Source organism: Anastrepha ludens, chromosome 4 (genome assembly GCF_028408465.1).
Source record: "Anastrepha ludens isolate Willacy chromosome 4, idAnaLude1.1, whole genome shotgun sequence".
In the NCBI taxonomy this organism is placed as follows: Eukaryota; Metazoa; Arthropoda; class Insecta; order Diptera; family Tephritidae; genus Anastrepha; species Anastrepha ludens.
The window spans coordinates 126,995,172-127,015,818 of NC_071500.1; the positions used below are offsets into that span (position 1 = coordinate 126,995,172).

The following is a 20,647-nucleotide window of genomic DNA, read 5'->3' on the forward strand; positions in this document are numbered from 1 at the left end:
TTGATTTAGAGGCACTGATTACGGCCTACGGATCGAAATATCCTTCTTTAATCCAACTGTGAACTTTCAAAGCGTTTGCACTTCACCACCATCAATTGTTGATAGCAGATACTGCTGAATGTGCCACAAATGTTTTCGCATAAACCGCAAAATAGTTTCGTAATTAGTAGGGGTATCGGGTGCCACTCGCTCATATGCAGCTAAAATTATCAACATATTTGTAGGTGCCAACTAAGCAGAATCTGAAATATATACAATTGCACTTAAAGAAGCGGAGAGGTAAGTAGTTCGTTTGGAGATTAAACTGATTCTGGAAATATAGGCACTAAAGGGAATACAAAGTACTTTAATGCTTAAAAGAGTTGAAAAACTACAAAGACAAAGAATAAATAAATAACTTTTTAATTTAGCTTTTAATTCCTAATTCTGCCACCGAACACCCTGTATATATACAATGTGTTACTTAACTATAGCACGAGCACTTTTTGGCATGTTTGAAAAAATTATTTGTTTCTTATTGAATTTGAATATATTTTTATGAAAATATACTGCACTCTGCTCCAAAACCCATACAAATCCGACTTTCAAACGTTGTGCAAGTCAAACACAAAAAATTATAAAATTTTCACCAACATTTAAAAATTTTTACTTAGAAATAAAAGGAAAAATTCGGTATTTACTTTTTTAGCCTATTGAATTTTTATATAAAAAAGTTCACAACTAAAGTGGCTCAAAAATTGCGTTGAGCTCAGTTAACTTTAACCGATTTAATATACGCCATTGTGCTCGCTAGGTGCCTAGAGATTCCGGTATTAGGGAAGGAGTTCGCTTATAAACTGGTTAATTAACGCTCAAAAAGCATACACTAGGCCCTGAACCCTTTCTACGTATCAATTCTGCATCGATTTATGAAGCCTACCCAGAGGAAACGAGCCCCGACCTTCGAGATATCCTCATTTGAGTGGCTATGTAGTTTCTTTGTATTTTTCTTGTTTATTTGTGAGGGTTCCTGTAGAGAGATCTTGCTGTGACCGTACGATCTTGTTGTCTAGCGACCTATATCTCTAAATCCCGCCGCGCTGCGTATAGCAATTATTTTTATGGATCTCCATCGACTCTACGAGACCAAAATTGTGTTCAAATATAATCAGATCGGGTAGTAACCACAATTTTTAGCGCCCTGCTTCCATTTCTTCTAGGTAGGTAGATGAAATGTTTAAAGTGAAAGTCTGGAAAGTAGCACTAAAGCGCCGTTTTGATACCACTATGAGGCCTCCAACAGGCAGATATCTACAGCCAGCCAGAGCTGTTGTTGTAATGAAGAAGATTGATGGGATTTAACTTAGCGCACTACTCCTGGAACTCACCAATGCATCGACAGCGCCTTGATCGCGGCTTGACCCGCGTTCCCTAAGCATTTTGCATGCCTGCAGAATCGCAATGACTTCTACCTGAAAAACACCAGCCATATTCGGCAATTTTAAGGAAATAGATAAATTGGCTGATTTACAGAAAACCCCTGCTCCGACTCGCAACTCCATCTTGGAGCCGTCACTGAAAATGCAGATACCAGCTTCAGTGCAGATTTTTCCTTCGTTCCAATCCTGCCTACTTGGAAAGATTGCCGTGTCACGACCCTTAAACTCCAGTTTGCGGTTCGATAACTTTTCTCCATTTTTAAGGTGATTTCACAAAACCGTGACTGAAAAAGTCGTCATCAAACTTAATACAAAAATTTAACCTGGTTTTTTCAGAAATCTGTCATGAGGTGCCACCAAGGTATCAAAAAAAAAATGTAACAAATTATTGAAAAAGCGATAAATGGTTGATGTGAGGTCTGGACTGAGCAGCGAATATATTGGAACCTACCAATTAAGCTCTCGTAACTTCTGTCCGGATGTTAAAAATGTGTGCTACCTTGCGCCAATTCTAGACACTTCTGATCGATCGTCTGCCTCATGCTGGTCAGTTGGTGGCAGAAGAGATCCAAGTATTTGGCTACTCACTCGTTGTGGATGATTGCCTTGCAAACCCACCATGCAAAATATCCTCCCTATAATATGTATCATAATGGGTATGTTCAACAATGCATTATAATGCGCAACATACCATTTCAGAGTGAGCAGTGCGTTCAAAAATGCAAATATGGCAGTACTGCAAATGCAACGCGTTCTTAAACGTCATTTTTGTATCAAAAGTCGTGCATTATTTGCAGCAAAAATGTTCACACTGCCAATAAATACGCTAGTACAATGTCTGATGAAAAGTGGGTATTTAATTATTTATTTTAGCTTTTAATACAAAAATTGATGAAAAATACGATATTTAAACTTTATTTTATTATACTTTTCTTGGTTTTAGTGATTACTTTAGTACATCGGAGATAAAATTACTGCTCAGAGTCCGACTGAGCATGGAGAACGAGTTCACATTGGGAAGGAGGAAAAAGAGCGCGCTCTGAGCTAAGGTCGTAGATGAAGTAAAAAAAGTTAATAAAGATTTAAAAATAGATAGCAACATCGCCCAGTGAAAATTTTCTAATTTACTCATCACATAGAATAAAAAAAAGATATTAAACTTTTGACAAGATGTGTCCTTCTTTTAAGCTTTACACGGTTTTTTTTTCTTAAATTTAATAAAAGACTATCGGTTTTTTCCTCACATACATCGTCCATGACCAAACTTAGTAACAATTCCATTTTACTGCACAGCGCGTTCATGAATGCAACATCTACTTGCAATTTTTCAACAAATCTATCAGTTGCATGAATTGTCACATTAACAGTGCTGCCAGCGCTGCAAGTACTGCGCATTATTGGGTATATTCAATAACGCATTATAATGCGCAACGTACTTTTGCAGTGTTGGCAATGCGTTCAGAAATGCAAATATGGCAGTACTGCAAATGCATCGCGTTCCAAAACGCTATTTTTGTATCAAACGTCGCGCATTATTTGCAGGAAAAATTTTAATACTGCCAATCTATCAATTGCAACACTTGTCACATTGGCAGTGCTGCCAGCGGTGCAATTACTGCGCATTATAATGCGTTTCTGAACATAGCCAATCATCGTTTGGCGCTGCAAATCTGTGCGAGCTTTTGCCTGCTGCACCAAATGTCTCTTTGGTTGATTCCATCCAGTTTTTTTTTTACTTTGAATTCCTCATGTCATTCTCCAACTAGTCAATCCATCTTGATCTTGATCTACCTTTTGCTTTCGTCAAAAATGTGTTAGCGTCAATCATTTTTCGTTGGGCTCTTGTTGGGTCTTTTTCCGTGACATGACCTAGCCATCTGATTCTTAGGACTTTGATGAAGTACACAACATTCTCTCCTTTTTTAAGTTGGTCCAGTTCATGGTTCCATCTCTTGCGCCATACACCGTTGTTGTCTTTGACTGCTTCGATATCTCGTAAAGTATCAATCAAACAATTTGAAGTTTACGCTCGTTGTCAAGGTGACATTTGACCCTAAAAAATTCAACAAAGGGAAAATTCGGTACATTTTACAAATTTTTCTTTGAGATAGACAAAAATGTAAGCCAGGCCGCTAAAATTGTGAATGGTGTTTACGGTGCCGATATTGTAACAGTTAATTACCTTGGTTTCTCCGATTCCGTTCAGGTATTTTTGATGCTAAAGAAAATGTCAAAAATGTCCATAAAATCACTGAAATAATCGAAGTTGATCGGAAGTTTAGTAGTCGTAGTCATTTCGTCGACTTCAAAGCTGCATTCGACAGTACGTTGTCTGAATTTGGTAACCCCACAAAACGAATACGGATTTGCAAGAAGAAGTTCTCACCACCAGCAGCACTGTCAGAATTGGGAAGAACATCTCTGAGCCGTTTAATACACAACGAGGTTTCAGACATACTGACTCGCTGTCGTGCGACTGCTTTAACCTAATGCTGGAAAAGATCGTGCAAGCCGAAGAACTTAATCGCTCAGGTACAATTTTTTATAAGGCCAACATCATCAGCCTTGAAATCCAAAGTATAATCTCTCTTACCAACAAGTGCTACTTTGGACTAAGTAGGAAATTGAGCAGTAAAGTCCTCTCTCGAAGAACAAAACTAACACTCTACAAGGCTCTCATCATGCCCGTCCTAACGTATCGCGCAGAAGCTTGGACGGTGACAACAACGATGAAGCGACGCTTGGAGTGTTTGAGAGAAAGATTCTGCGGAAGACCTTTGCACGTTGGCAACGGCGAATATCGCAAGCGATGGAACGATGAGCTGTATGAGCTTTACGACGACATAGATATAGCGCAGCGAATAAAGATCCAGCGGCTACGTTGGCTGGATTATGTCGTCCGAATGGATACAAAAGCTCCGGCTCGAAAAGTATTCGATGTGGTACCAGCTGGTGGTACCAGACGAATAGGAACGCCTCCTTTGCGTTGGAAAGATCAGGTAGAGAAAGACATGGCTTCACTTGGTGTGTCCAACTGGCGCCGGTTAGCACGAGAAAGCAACGACTAGCGCGCTTTGTTAAACTCGGCCAAAATCGCGTAAGCGGTTATCGCGGCAATTAGGAAGAAGAAGTCGTAGCATCACACAGGAGCTAAAAATCGGTCACTGAACAGTTTTAAAACATTTGCGAAAAAATGTACCTCAAAAATATTGAATTTTTTTCCTCAAACTAATATAAAGATATCATTTTTTTTAACAAAACTCAGTTAGTCAAATGAAATTTATATTAAATCCTTAAAAAGTGAAAACGACGTATATTTTATACACGCACACAAACATTTATACATAGCACATTTACACATAGGTATGGCAACTTGATATGGCTTATAACATTACGTTCAGACTTATACAGGTCAAGTTTTACTTACACACAGACAGTGAGCAAAAATTACAACACAGCAGAGTATCTTATGACTTTCGGGCTTTCCCGAAATATTTTGAAGAAATTGTAGAATCTCAATACTTATTTTTAGCACACGTAAAAACACAAAAAGTCTATAAAAGTCCGCTTAGCAGATTATTGCATTTAGCACTACTTTCACTTCTCGGCGATCAGTAGAAGTATGCGATTCATTAAATCATTGGCCACCGTCTCGTTCAGGGTATTCAAGCGTGCAGCCAAAAAATCTCCAAATTTGGTGTAGAGTATTTCACGTGCTGTGGGATGGCTCACTTTCGCCGCTATGCCCAGCGTATAGGTGCTCGCCACCGAGAGACGCCCATCGTCGAGCATATCCACATCGGGATCGTCGAGATCGTCTAATTCGATGTCGTGTGCGGCAAAGTCCTCATCAATGATCAAACTCGCCGACGAGCGCGCGATGTGCGGCTTAGCTTTACGCAATGCACTATTGGTGTTGTTGTTATTGTTGATTGGTATACCATCTTTGGCATGTGAGTTGATGCCCTGAGCATTTTTGGTTTTTGTGACAGCTGTAATTGATGTGGCGTGGCGGGGCGAGTATGAGGAATTGTGTTCGTTGATGGTGACGGTGGTGAGCGACAGTGTGTCCGGCGAATCGGGCTCGTCTTTAATGTAAATCGATGGTGAGCTCGATGAAGAACGCGAACTTGAAATAGCAACTAGGGTTTCGCTGGCAGCCGGCGGGGGGTGGTGGTGGTGCAGCTGAGGCTGTGGCAATAGTTGTGGCTGATGTTGCTGCTGCTGCTGTGGGTGTGGCTGTTGCGAAGGTGGTCTGGAATTGCTAGCTAGCAAAGTGCCGCTTCCATTGCCAAGGTTGCAATGCATTGGTGTAAACCCATTAACATTCCCGCTCAGGTTCACATCTTCGGGCTGCATGTTGAGCGTTGGTGGTTGGTTTTGTTGTGCGCCAACCGAACCGGAATGGTGCTGTGGCTGGGAATGTGTCTGTGACTGTGACTGTGGCTGCTGCTGCTGTTGTCCACTTGAAGCCGCTAACTGTTGCAATTGCAACTGTGTTGACTGCTGCTGCAACGGCTGAAAATGAGGCTGTGCTTGTTGCTGTTGTTGTTCGGGCACCTGTGACTGCGCTTGATTGTTGGGATTGTTGGGATCATTGGGTGCGAAATATTGATACTCATCGATAGCGCTGCTATTGTTGTTACTGTGTTGCGCTTGTTGTTGGGCGTGCGTATCGCTGGCCGGTTTATTGCGCTCGCGCGATCTAAGAAAACAGATGTGCATTTGATAAATTACCATTAAATAAATATATTTTGCTACCTACTTTCGCTCTCTGATGACCTCCTTTAGAAAAGCCATCGCATCGTAGTATTCCCACTTCGACTTGAAACGTGCACCCAGCATCTTTTCATGGTTCAATTCACGCCGAAAAATCTCACGCAACGATGTAAAAGTGCGCTGTACACGTTCACCGCTCACGCCGAATATGCGCCCCAACTCATTCCATTTAAGTGTTTTCTTCTTGTCCGAACGCTTATAGTGCGGCAATCGACAATCCCAGAGTATCGGATTCAAGCGCACCAACTCAATGAGACGTCGCTTTTCGATGTTGTGGCGTGAGAAAGCCATCTCACCCACATTTGCTGCCGCTTCACTCTCAATTTCGCTTATTTTGTCTTTTTTTTTTTTTTTTGTTTAATACCAAAGCTAAGCTTTAAAAGTTCTGCTTCAGTTAGGCGCGCAGTCTGGTTACTTTACAGCGTTGCTTAATCCTTCCGTGCGAAATGCTACGTTTTCACACTTTCGTTACCAAAATTACTGTGTTCTCTTTAAACACTACTCTAACTTACCGTTATACTCATATACGCTCTCAATCACTTACTTACTATACATATGCGTATGGATATGTGTAAATATGTGTGTATGCACTTATCTCTGTATTGCGCATTGGCAACAATAGTGCAGCACTCTCTTAACGGCTCTCACTTAACGTTTTTGGTATGAGTTTAGTTAACTTTTGTAATACATTTGTGGGTGTTGCTGCCCTTTGGAATTTGCAATAGTAGTGGTGTGGCAGTAAAGCTACCAATGGCCGGAGTGCGCAGTCGCTGCTCAGTGGTTGATGCTGCAATGAGAGACATTTTGAGGATGAAATGATTGAAATATTTTAATGGCATTTAATTAACTGTAATTAGAAATGGAATCAATAATGGAAATTATGCATTTATGAATTTATTTATTTACTCATTATTATAAAAGCTTGTAAAAAATTAATCTTTGGATTTACTTTTAATGCAATAATTAAAAATTTACTTTCACAGCAAATATGTACGCATATATTTACTATATGCATGTATGTACTTGCATATCAAACTATAATCTACATAAATTACCCCAATATTTGGGTAAGACAAAAACAATTGCATATACTTATTATACTTAGTATTTCCAAGGTCATTCACCTCTTGCAAAAGGAGCATAAAACGCTTCTTTGTTCGTTCTTGTGAAATGGGCTACATAATTTGTATTAATTTGCAAAATCAGAATACATAAGGTTCACTTGCTACACTTGACCTCATTTAATTAAGACACTTTATCTTTCATTATTATTTTTTTTTATTTTTTTTTTATTATTTTTGTTTTACAATTTTTTTTTTAACTTTTTTTTATTATTTATTATTTTTGCAATATTCTAAAAATTTTTGATGTTAATTTTTTTCGGTTATTTTTTATAAAAATATAGTGCATTGTATATTATAATAGAAATATTATAAATCAATAATCCAAACTTTGTGAAAAAATTCAAGAGAAATTAACAAATTTCAAAAAATTGTCTTTTGTATCAAAAAAATTCTCAAAAATCAACGCAATTTTTGAGCGATTAAAAGCTTGCATTTTGTTAGACTAAAATTTAATGAGCTATAAAACTGCATACCCAGAAGTTTTCCAAAAACTCTGATTAATAGGTTGAAAATTTTCAACTATAAATATTTTTATAAAAAAATAACGGAAATAGTTAAGCAAGAAAAATATATCGAATATTGTAAAAATATAAAGTGACTTTGTTAACTGACCACAACTGTATATGTAATAACCTACAAAAGAGGCATCCACACATACACCTATGTACATCATATTGATTTGCCTAAAAAGTTCTATAGCAATTTGCTGAGAGATGGCTTTGAAAAATATTTCGCGATCAAGGTTGTGCATTTTACACTACCACTAAATTTCACTATCACTAATTTTTTAATGCTACAATAGTTAAAATAAGGGATTCATTCATATCCGCTTATTGCATTGATTATTTAGTGCACTATGCCCAACCCTGCTCGGGATGAATCCACCAAATCTGGCAACATTAAAATATGCATCAGAGGCAGTCGCATTAAATTCGGAAAACATTGATTTATTGGAAAAGTATTTTCAGCTAAATTTTGAAAACTTCCAACGCATTTCGTTTTTTACTATGAGAAAGGAGGTGAGAGTAATGAGGCGACTACGAGCCGCTCTCGCAACTATCGTCGCTGAATGTGAACCCCAATCTGATCAATCAATCAGGATTCAATTTTGACAAACGCACAAAATTATTGCTTTTTGATAAATTTTTTTCAAGTTTAATAGTCAGCAAAATATTTTCTGTACTTTTATGAGTTTGAAACAAAAAAACAAAACAAAAAACTGCAGTTCAAGGAACTTTAAAGATCAAGCGTTTTTATTGTGTTTTTTATCTTCAAAAACTTTAGTTGTTTTACATTTGCAATGACAATTTTCCAAGACAATTCAGTCTATTTAAGCTTTACTAAATCGTTTCGACTAAAGAAAGTAAAAACTTAAATTTCCAAAATAGCTCCTCAACAAATTTACGAATCCCATAACCTTCCCAGATTCAAGATAAAATCTACAAGAGGTCATATGAGTCTTTAGACTAAATTATTTTAGTAAATGGTTGCGACACTGAGTGCATTCTATTAATGTTTTTCCCCTTAAATAAATTAAATTGCTTTAAGTAAAAATATTGCTTAGTATTTACAGATCGCAATAAATAAATGCATTTATCATTTGTCGTTACCTTGGGCATTTGTCGTTACCTTGCTCATTTGTCGTTACCTTGCTCATTGCCGTTACCTTGAATGAACTGCAAGCGAAAGCGCGGAACGAACGACAAAGCAAACAAAGCAAACGAACGGCAACGTTCGACATCTTGCTCTCTCCTACTTAAGTGAGCGTATATATGTATGTATATGCGCATATGTACATATATAAATTCACGTATTTGTATTTGCATATGCCTTCTTATTGATTATTATTAATTTGATTTACTTGAAGAATTTAAAATAAAACCAAGTTTGTTAATAATACCTGTTGTTTTAATGTTATTATTATTAATTTTTTTATTATATATGAAGGAAAAAATGTATGGTAATATTTACCACATACCTTATAAGATATGTTGTATACTAATATTTGTATATACACATGCATATACATATACAATTTCGCGCAATTTGCAAAAAGAACAAATCTATATGTAAAGAAGATGCATACAAATCATATGGACATATCAAATATTCGAATTTATTCTGTACGCAAGCAAATGTAAGCTAATGTGCTTGAACTGCAAGCGAGAGCGCGGAACGACCGACAAAGAGCACAATGGGCCCCCGTGTTCGGCAACGTTCGACATCTGGCTCTGTCCTACTTGAGTGAGTATTTATATGCGCATATGTAGGTATATAAATTCACATACTTGTATTTGCATATGCCTTCTTCCTGTGTGCATGGTAATGAACCATTTCTCTGTTGAGAATAGGACGATGATAAAAAAAGTACGTAATGAAAGGGAGGGTTTCGAGTGTAAAGTGTCTTGAAAAAGGCAAATCGATGATGGTGCCTCTTAGTGTTGTTGACTTATTAACGTCTGATGCACAATCGAAATTGAAGATATCTTTCATGAATTTGATACATGTTTCGTAATTTTCCACGTTTGTGTAAATGTAACTTGATCAATTCCATTGCGATTCCATTTACCTCCTTCTCTATATCCATACAAAATATCTATCAAACAAATAAAATTAAAATTTTGTTTTGAAAATTGCAACCATTCCATCAATATTTTCTTATGACGTTGTCACGTTAAACTATCGTCAGTAAACCGACTTTACAGACAACCTCTTTTTTTTCTCATAAATTATGCAAACTTCTACTAAAGCGAAAATTTCAAGGCAAACACTTTAAAAAAATACAAGCATGTAAGTTTAAGTGCAATAAATAGACGGCACCAAACATTTTCAAGCGCTAAAATCCCTTTATGCTGAACAGAAAAATTTCCCCAAAGAGAAAACTTGGCAGAAAGAGAACTTAATTAAGCTGAAACCTGGTGGTGAACCATTTGAACAGCGGCAGAAGAGCAAACACCTTACTTTGAGAGACGAAATCTTCAAAAGAAGATACCCGCATCATATTTTCCAAAAACAAATTGTACTGGAACGATATATAATATGTATGGTGCTCATACTCACCAACATAAACGTACGCTTGTAACAGCTGACACGATGAAGCAACGATCTACGACCTATGCTCCCACTACCAACAACACACACTTCCTTACTCATTTTCCCCTTAACTCTCCTACTTATTTTCACACATCTCTTCTTCACGTTTCTTACAGGAGCAAACCTCTTTCCTTACAGTATCTAAACCAATCTATAATAACAACAACAATTTACTTTTTGACTCTCACTATTAGTTTTTAAGCTGATATTTATTAACATCATCATCATCATCATAAATTTCCAGTGTTCCAATTAAGAACACAGGTCAACAATGAGAGCAGGTTAACTTCGTGGTAAAAATTATGTAACGTTGTCCAGATTAATACCAACACCTGTTATTGGAAACCCCTTTATAATTGGCGCATACACCGAGCTTGTTCCCCAAATGAAGGAACCTACAGTTTCAAGCCGACTCCGAATGAGAGATATTTTTTTAAGAGGAGCTTTTTTCATGGCGGAAATACACTCGAAGGTTTGCCATTACCTGCCGCGGGGCGACGGCTCTAGAAAAAACGTTTCCTTCATTTTGGTCTTTCACTGAGATTCGAACCTACGTTCTCTCTAAATTCCGAATGGTAGTCACGCACCAAACCATTCGGCTATGGCAGCCGTTTTCTTTACTCAATTTCACAAAAATTAAAGTTCACTAAAACTAAACTTGCATTAAAATAGAAAAAGAGCTAAGAATTTACCTATTATTTTTTATGGTCGGCTGAAAAGTCAACATTCAGTAAATTTTTTTTTTGCCACATATTTATGAATACTATGTCCCAATTTACACGTAGAGACTTGTGGAAGGGAAACGCTATAAATTCTCTTTTGATGTTTCATTCGCAGAATTTAATTGATTTTGGCAGTATTCGTTACTTTGACGTTGACTTTGCCATTTAAGCTTGACAATGCAAATAAAAAGCACAAAGGTGTCGCCAGTAAGGGAAACCAAACCCCTCTCTCTTCCCTGTCCGTCCTTCTCCCACGACCAGAATGTTTCTCTGTGTTTTCTCGGGACTAGAGTTTTAAAATTTTCTGGTAAAGTTATATGAAAAATTAAAACGTCTACATACACAAATAACCTGTACAGCAACAAACAGAACATTTGGTAACTGTCAGTTGCAATAGGCGTTGAGTTTAATATGCCCAACACTGTACTTGCCGATAAACTTACACCATGCGAGGTATGTAAATGCAGAATTGTGTTATTGTAATTCGCATAGATAGGCATTGAGAAGAATTTCTTACCAATTGATAAATTGAATTTTATGTCGATTATTTTTTTCTTTTGTTCTTTTCGCTTTTGCTTCCTTTATCTTCTTGCTCGAGCGTATCCCAGAAAATGCTGAGCAAACAAGTGTATGTTTGTATGTGTGTATGTAAGTATATATGTATGTATGTATGTATGTATGCATGAGGTGTCTCAGCTTTTATTTTGGTTTCGGTTTTAATTTACTTTGCTGTTATTATTGGAGATTGCCACGCTTGCTGCTTGTTGCAATGCCTCTGATGATGTTAAATTCTGCGGCACTTTGTTGTTGGTAGTTGAAAGTAAAAATGTACTTGCAAAATGCCACAAAACTAAAAATATACAAATGATGGAGGAGTTCAGATGCACGACGAAGCGAAATTGAAGTGAACGCACTTGTTTAGCGAAGCTGGCTTTGTTACACTGCAAATTTTTTTGCGCAGGTGTTAGAACGCAATTGCTTTTTTTATTGCAACACTGCAGGAATGCGCATACCGATACATACATAGCTACGTTTGTATGTATGGGCGTATGTAAGTGCAAATTTTTGGTTGTAAGCTTACCATTGCTAATAAAAATTGACTAGCCATATGTATGTATGTATGTGCACTTCTATGTATACGTATTACTATGTATGTGTATGAGTACATATTAAAAAAAATAGCATGCCAAAGCAAGAACAATTGTTTTTGTCTGATTAAACTAAATACTAAAATGTTGTTTGCTTTCTGCGTGACGGCACTCAGCTCTGCAAACACACAATTTTATTAACAACAATAAAACTCAATTTATTTCAATTAACAACAAATGTCAGCAGAAAATAGCTTAACAAGAACAGCAACAGCTACAGCAGCCAGCAACTAACAGCAAAAATGAATAACAATCTGAGCAGCGGCAAAAATAAGCAAAACAACAATAAGCACAAACAGCGCAGTGTTTTAGCTGCAGGCTGATAAACTATGAAATTCTCATAAATTCACTCACTTTTGGATTTTTGAAAACCTTGTTGAAAAAATCGTTTAACTAATTGAATTTGTTTATTTTTAATATTCAGATTAAAAAGATTTTCACTCTACATTTGTATGTATGAACATTAATTAGTAAGTGTTGTATTATTTGTTAGTAGCGTAGAATTTTCTTCCACCACTTTCGTTCGCAGCAAACGCCCTGCAACAACTACTATCGCCGGGACCACTACAATTTGCCACCACAATTCGCATAAACATACACACACATGCTCATAGCGAAACCAACAAGCGAAAGCAAAAACAATCAACCAACAAATCGCATATACATAATCAACGAAAGAACACTCACCCACACACACACGTACTCAAGCCTGCATATCCACACTCGGAGAGGCCGGCGGCCACAGAGAGCTGCAGATACAGATTACAATAATAATAGCAACAATATCAAAGAATAAACAATCAGCTGAAGTGAAATCACGTTCGCAACAACTACTACTACATGTAAATGTATATCATCTCATTCGCTATATGAAATTCGTAGTTTTACTACTTTTACAGTTAATCAAAGGCATTTAAGTGCATTCAACGGATGCTGTGCTTTGCCACTCTCCATTTTAAACTAAGAGAAGTTAAGCATACGAATAGGAGAGCAAAATCACAAATGTGCATGCATACATACATACATGCAAATACGTTCAGATATGTACTTGTTGCTCTCTCGTTGTTGTCAAATCAAACCAATTTATTTAGTTAGGCTGCATTTTGGTAAGCAATTGGAGGGGGTGGTAAGATGACGTTATTTCGATTCTCTGATTTTAAATTTATATGCACGCGTTTTCCTTAATAATAATATATATTAATGTGCGTACGTATGTGCAGAGGTTGTATGTATGCAAGTTGGATAATAGAATCGATATAGAATCGAGAATAGATATTTAAGCATGAAATATTCTAACAAATTGTTACGCTCACTTCTAAATTATAACGAAAATGTTAGTCTGCTGAAAAACGGGGGCGCATGAAGAGTTAGGCGCACCAACAAGTGTAATCCGCGCAGCTTCCCTAAGTTGGTGATAGACTGTAGATGTTAGAGTAAAATGTTGCTACAGTTGGTGCAGTTTGTAACGAAAAAAAGAGAGAACTAGGAAGGCAATGGCAAAATAGGGAAGATTTGTAAACAAAAATGGAAAGTTATCTTAGGTTCATGTAAACATCTTCAATCGAAATGTAAATAAGCAAACAAAATTTAGACCTCTTTAACATTCAAACCACCAAATCGCAGGAAACAACAAATCAGCTACTCTACTCATTTTAAATGAATGTGCCTTTTTTTGTATTTTCTCAACCGTGCGTTCAATTACTTTATTTATTTTAGGTTAAAGTCTTGCCTCTGACGAAAAGCATCTCACTAAACAAAAAATCTTTCATCGCCTCGTCATTTAATCGTCAAGAAATAGTAAGCCGGGAAAAAGTGATAAACGACATATGTACATATGTATGTATGTATTCAAACGATGGCGATCAAGAATTGCGAACTGAAAAAAAAACTGAAAAAACTGGGGTCAAGCCTCAAGCTAAAAGTTGAGAGCCAAGCTGTCTGAATATTAACCTGCAAAGGCATCATCCTCCAAATAGCTACCGCAGTCGCAACTCAGAAGTATGCTCACCGTATTTACCGGTTTCGCTGCACGCCACTTTCAAGACTTGCGATAAATATCCAATTTGGTATACTTGACAAAAATTCTAATGACATTTTGGCACAGTGTCGGCACTCGTTGAAGTCTTTGGTACCTTTTGCGATTACATTATGGAATAGTATCCCGCCGTACCTCCTCTTTCAGTTCAAGAATATTTCTTGAATTATTACCTGATGCTGCCCTATACTTGAGAGAAACACCAGAAACGATGGGGTAATGAAAGTATCGGACACTCGAATATACCAAAAATGTTTATCTTTATCTCGAACAGTATAGATCGCTATCTATCTATTCAATGTAACTACCATTACAATATGATATCCTAAAGCAAATGTGCTCAACGCTCAATACCAACATACATATATAACCAACAAGACTCAAATGGCTGTGGTAACAAATATGAAACAGAAACCAAAAGTGGCAGAATTTTAGCATCGCTTGCTGGCATTACTCTGCAGACTCCGCGAATAAATGTGTACGTACATATGTATGTATGCATGGGGGTACTTGTATTTATATTACTTATGGATGCATGCATACGTGTATAGGCATATACATATGTATGTATGTCAATGCTTACAAGTTTTTGGGAGACCTCAGAGAGAGAAAGAGCGCTCAATAGAACTTGAATACGAATGTGAGTGGGTGGAAGTATTGAGTTGGTAATTCATATACATATACACAATTATATGACACTGATAAATAATAAAGAGAGAGAGAGCCTGGGTTGGTTAATGAAATAATAAAAAATGAGTTATTAAAAATAAGTAAACTGTATTAATATTTAGTAAGAGTAGAGCATTAATAAAAAAAATAATAAAAGTTGAAAAATATTCATTAAGAATCTCATTTATTGCATATATAAAAAATTACAGGCATATATGTACATACATATATTTATTAGTATATAAAATTACTAGTTATTCCTCTTACAAATAAATAAATACATACATACGTAAAATTACTAGTATTTTATATTGGTTTTAATTATCTGCTAAGTCCTGCCATAAGTTTGTTATAGATATGAAATTATAATACTTTTTTTAATGAAGTTAGTTTTATTCAATCATATAAATATTAAAAAAAAAATTACATTTTCATTCAAAATGCTCACCATTTGCTTTTACATAAGCTTTGAAACGATCAGGCCCCTCAGCTATTGCAGCACGCACGGTTGCCATAAATATTGACGTCGCTGCTCGAACCAAAGATTGTTTGACTCTAAAAATGTCTGTCAGGTCTTCGACAGGCCATGTCCTCCAAATCTGACCACAAACTGTAGTCCAATGAATTCAGATTTGGACTTCCAGACGGTCAATCATCTGCGGCTATGAACCCAGGAATATTGGTTTTTAGCCACTGCTGTATGGTTTTTGTTCGCCTTATGGACTGGAGCGGAATCATGCTGAAAGATCTAACGCTCTCCATTGATGAGAGTACTGCATAATTGCTTCATCACGCCTTCTAAGACATGCTCCTGGGACACTTTTGCCACGGTCTTAGCCCCTTTTTCGCAGATTTGAAGAGATGTAACGGTTTTAACGACAAATTTATTTTTGTTCGGCAGACGTTATATTATATTATACCCCATACCAGAGCAGAGCAGTTAACATCATGTCCACTATGAACAACTTGGTGACCCAGAACAGAGCAGATGATTTAAGGCCGGCGGGCCAATTAAAAGGTCAAAAAAATCGATTTTTTTTTTCCTGAAATCAATAGCTTAGATATTCAAGAACATGAGACACAAATTTTCAGAGTTAAATTCCAAGTATTTGCAGAGCTACAGAGCCGAGCGTAGTGCGGCGTCGAGCAACCGTGCACTTATTGTTGACTTTGAAGCGCGTTTTCTCGGCTTTTCATTTTCACGATTTTACCTAATTTATGTACACGATTGCAAAAAAACTAAACGAGCTATCCATTTCATTCAAAATGCGTTATCTTCAGTATTGTTTTCTCTTCTATGTGAACTAAAAAAGACATCCAAAAACTTTTTTTAAGCGACTTTTTTACCCAGCTGAAGAGTTTTTTTTTCCTTGAAAAACCACTTTTTTTCTACCTTCCGCAAAAATTCGAATTTTACGTGTTTCTCCCAATTTTCCTAGTTCACATCGAAGATAATTACATCAAAATTAATAATCTCTTTTTTTTTTTTGTTTTCAGATGAAAATTGCAAGTTATATCTTGTACAGAAGTTGGATACTTCAGTGGCAAGGCGCTCTGGGAATCTATTGATAACTCGGCTTACAATATATTGTTGGAGATTGTACAAATTTTTTTTTTTTTAGTTCAAATATATATTAAACTATCCCCAAAACTTCATTTGGCTAATTGTTTTTTTTCTCATCCTACAACGCTTCGCGAAAACTACTGAATTTAGGACATCTAATTGGCCCGCCGGCCTTAACATCACTTCCCCATGATTAACATGAAGTGAATTGTATGCTCGTCAACAGTGAATATCATGACGAAGCAGCTTGACTTTTTTCGGCATTAACAATGCTATATGCATGTATGTATGTATGTATTTGTCGCCTGAGTAAATATTTTGATTTACGAGCAAACACGACTGAAGTTTGGGAACCTTTTACTTGAAAACAAAACAAAAAATTTTTTTTTAATTGCAGACATTAATCATTTCATTAACACATTAAATTAATGAATTTTGAGTATAATTTATTATTATTACTAAACATACTTACATGTACAGGGTTTGATTGAAAAGTAATGAGCCATATTTTTTTTAAGCAGTTTATTAAACCTTTGGCTTATGCAACTAATATTCTTCAAAATAGGACCCTTGAGCGTCAATGCACCGCTGGTAGCGGTCCTTCCACTGCAGGAAACATTTTTTAAACTCAACTTTAAACTCAATGGCGTTCAATTCGGCTGTCACAGGTTTCTAGTGGAAGAGGAAGGTCCATCGATCATTTTCCCCCACCAGCCGATTCGGTTGATCGCTTGGCAGACGCTCCGCGCGGGAAGGCTCATTACTTTTCAATCAAACCCTGTATTTATACATGTCATATACATAGGTATACCATGGCCACCGTAGCCTGCTAGAAAAGTTTTATATAAAGCTGGATATCATTGTAGAGTCCTTCGAAAAATGTCTTTTATTTTACTTGTGAACAGAAGAGCCTCTAGAGTTTTGGAAACAAGCCATTTCTTCAGACGAAAGTAGCAGCTCATATGCTGTTTAAGAAGTCATTAAAATGTTCGTCGCAAATTAAGCACTGCTCTTGAGAATCAAAATCTTGTTGGTACTGTCAAACACGGTGGTGGGGAACTTATGGTGTGTGTGTGTGTGTGCATAGGGGCAAGTGGTGTAGATCATGGAAAATATAATTTATTGAATCGACAATGCATAAATTGAGGTATTTGAACATTTTACCAAGGACCTGGAACCGAGTGCCGAAATTTTTGACTTATCAAGCATGTTTTGGTTGCATACAAGATAACGACCCAAAACACACAGCCGAGATCGTTAAGTTTTACACCACTGTAAAAGATTGCAAAATGCCCCTACAATTGCCTGATCTCAATCCTATTGAGCATCTGTGGGATCTACATATTAGAAAAACGAACTCCACTGCATGTTATAACAAGTAAGGAGGCTGTGGGAAGTGGTATGCAGGTAAAGTGGGTGCAAATTATAACTGAGGAAGCAGAGAAGTTAGTAAACTCAATGCCAGAAACGTTGAGTGGAGACCTAAAACAAGCAAAATATTAATTTTCGTTTTCTGTATATTATTTATAAAGCTGTTTTAAAACTGTACGCAAATTTTCTGGTTGCTATATTTACATGTTGCTGCAATTATTTACCGTTATGTAAGCAATGAAGTGAGGAAGATGGTCATTTTCCTTTCCTTTTGTAACTTAAAAATGTAATGAAAGTATAAATAAATAAAATATATTTTCAGATATAAATTTATATTGCGTTTTTAATCAAATTAAAATTTTCTAAGGGGTGCGCAAACTGTATTTTATTTTAAATTATTTGTCCCCCAAACTCAGTTAACACTCAGCCAGCATTTGAAATTTGTAATATTTTCACTATTTTTTCAAGGCATAAAAGTGATTTAACCCATTCCACCAAAAAATGTATGATCTACATATGTATGTTTGTGTGTATGTACATATGCACTTCATGTAAATATAAAACTGCTAGCAACAACATCAACAACTTTGCCAAAGTCCAAGCCAAACTAAATTAAATAAGTAAACAACCCGAACGCCACCGCTCAACTGCTCTGAGCGCTAATAACAATAAATTCTTAATAACAATAACAAAAAATTTATTGAAATCGAATACCAAAAGCAAAATCAAGTGCATACTCCCATACATATTCACATACATACATACATACATATCTACATGCATGTGCATATTTATGTATGAATGAATGCATGAATAACAGTACAGTACAGTGCAATCAGCATTCACGTGTTTACTTGCCCATAATCAAATTCAATTGTCAGCAACATCTAACAAATACGACAACAACAACAACACACTAAAAAACTAAGTGGCAGCACAAGTAAAATTCCAAATAAACAACGAAGAAATTTTTATCAATAAACCGAATAATAATAAAGTGGGGAAACAAAAGACAAATGCATATACGCGCACAAAACAAAAACAACACCAGTAGAGGGGCCAGCACTGAGGATTAACGGTTGTATGAATGTACATTTAAGGAGAAAGCAAGGGAATGTAAGATAAAGGGATCATGCAGGCACAGGCATGCATACACACATACATCTGTATATAAGTAGTCACTTTACAAGAACAAAATGTGTAGAAAAGAGGTAATTAGCTAAACAAAATCATATTGCGGCGGACATGATATGGTGGTAAAAGATATGTATCCATGTATGTAAAAAGATATTATATATGGATGTATGTATGTATGAATGTATGACTTTTAAAACTATTCCGTTTTCGATGATTGCAAACAAGAACAAAAGCAAAAGAGATTGCTCACATAATATAAGTACATACACACATATATACATACATATATTAAATGTATACACGCCTATACATGTACTCACCTACGTATGCATGTGTGTTTCTGTGGACCGTTGACAAAACAGCTTAGCTGACTTTAGCAGATTTTGCTTTTAACTCAATAATCCGCATTTTACATAGAATAGTTTAGTAGTTTTTGTTGAAAAAATTAATTCTTGAGCTAAGATTACGAACGATTAATAGCACAAAAATTAGATTACAAGTCAATAATGTCGAACTTCTTAGGTAGAAGGTACTAAGTCGCCTTAAATTGTTTTGTCAAAAGTCCAGGTATATTCATTTAGTAGATAATACAAGGCAGTTCAAAAATTATCTTCGGATTTTCTTCTGTTTTTGGGCAGAAAAAAAACTAAAAAAAATATTAGAGCAATAAAGTTGAAAAGAACTCCTTCAAAGTTTTCAATTTACTATTTTTTCCTTCTATTTTCGTACTCTATATTTTCCTCTAATGAGATAAGTACCTACACCTAATCGATAGCGCCATAAGTTTTTTACACAGCATAAAAGCAGAGCTTGTGGTCATTTCTACATAGCTAAACATTTTGTTTTTTTTTTCTGATTATGTCACGAATGAAGGAAATGAACGATATGTGAATATGCATCTTAAGGCACCTTTCTGGTCTAGAATTTCGAAAAAATTGATTTTTTCATGATATGGTAGTTTATACTTTCAAAAATATACCTCTAAATTTTATATTGAAATTCGTTGTAGTTTAGACGTTACAGTCCTTCAAAACGAGACCAGTTTGGAGTACGACGCCCAGGTATAAGCGCTTTAACCGTGTTTTTCTTGAAACTATTTTTTCGTGTTGGCGTTGGTAATTTCTGAAAAAGTACTAAACCGATTGATTTGAATTTTTAATATCTACAGCTATGCTCATACGTTTAGCGCACTTAAAAAGAGTTCAATATAATGCTCGATTAAATGATATGAAACTAAATTAAATCCAGCTTTTTTAACTAAATATATTTAACACTTTATTATAAGACAAAATAACTTAAAGTAGACAGTTTTCCCTAGTAAAAGTATGATAAAATAGCTGTAGCCGAATGGGTTGGTGCGTGATTACCATTCGGAATTCACCGAGAGCAGACAATGGCAAACCTCCGAGTGTATTTCTGCCATGAAAAAGCTCCTCATAAAAATATCTGCCGTTCGGAGTCGGCTTGAAACTGTAGGGCCCTCCATTTGTGGAACAACATCAAGACGCACACCACAAATAGGAGGAGGAGCTCGGCCAAACACCTAACAGAAGTGTACGCGCCAATTATTTATTTATTTTTTTTTTA

The 20,647-nt window shown here is 36.1% G+C and overlaps 1 protein-coding gene across 2 annotated transcripts; it reads right to left on the minus strand.

Moving 5' to 3' along the window:
• Nucleotides 1-4,686: 4,686 nt before the first annotated feature.
• Nucleotides 4,687-12,816, minus strand: LOC128861099 (nuclear transcription factor Y subunit beta). Of its 2 annotated transcripts, none has more exons than XM_054098994.1 (3): nt 12,639-12,816; nt 6,184-6,984; nt 4,687-6,123 (listed from the first exon to the last, which is right to left on the minus strand). In XM_054098994.1, exons 2-3 carry the CDS (start codon nt 6,486-6,488, stop codon nt 5,016-5,018), a joined length of 1,413 nt encoding a protein of 470 aa, XP_053954969.1. In that variant the 5' UTR covers nt 6,489-6,984; nt 12,639-12,816; the 3' UTR covers nt 4,687-5,015. The 2 variants fall into 2 exon arrangements, with proteins under 2 accessions (XP_053954969.1, XP_053954970.1); XM_054098995.1 differs by lacking the exon at nt 12,639-12,816 and adding an exon at nt 7,322-7,428.
• Between the last annotated feature and the right edge of the window lie 7,831 nt (nt 12,817-20,647).

Coding starts and splice junctions, on each gene's coding strand:
- LOC128861099 (XM_054098994.1), bottom strand. CDS start 6,488: ATGGCTTTCTCACGCCACAACATCGAAAAGCGACGTCTCATTGAGTTG. Junction 6,124..6,183: donor GAGGTCATCAGAGAGCGAAA/GTAGGTAGCAAA, acceptor CTGTTTTCTTAG/ATCGCGCGAGCGCAATAAAC.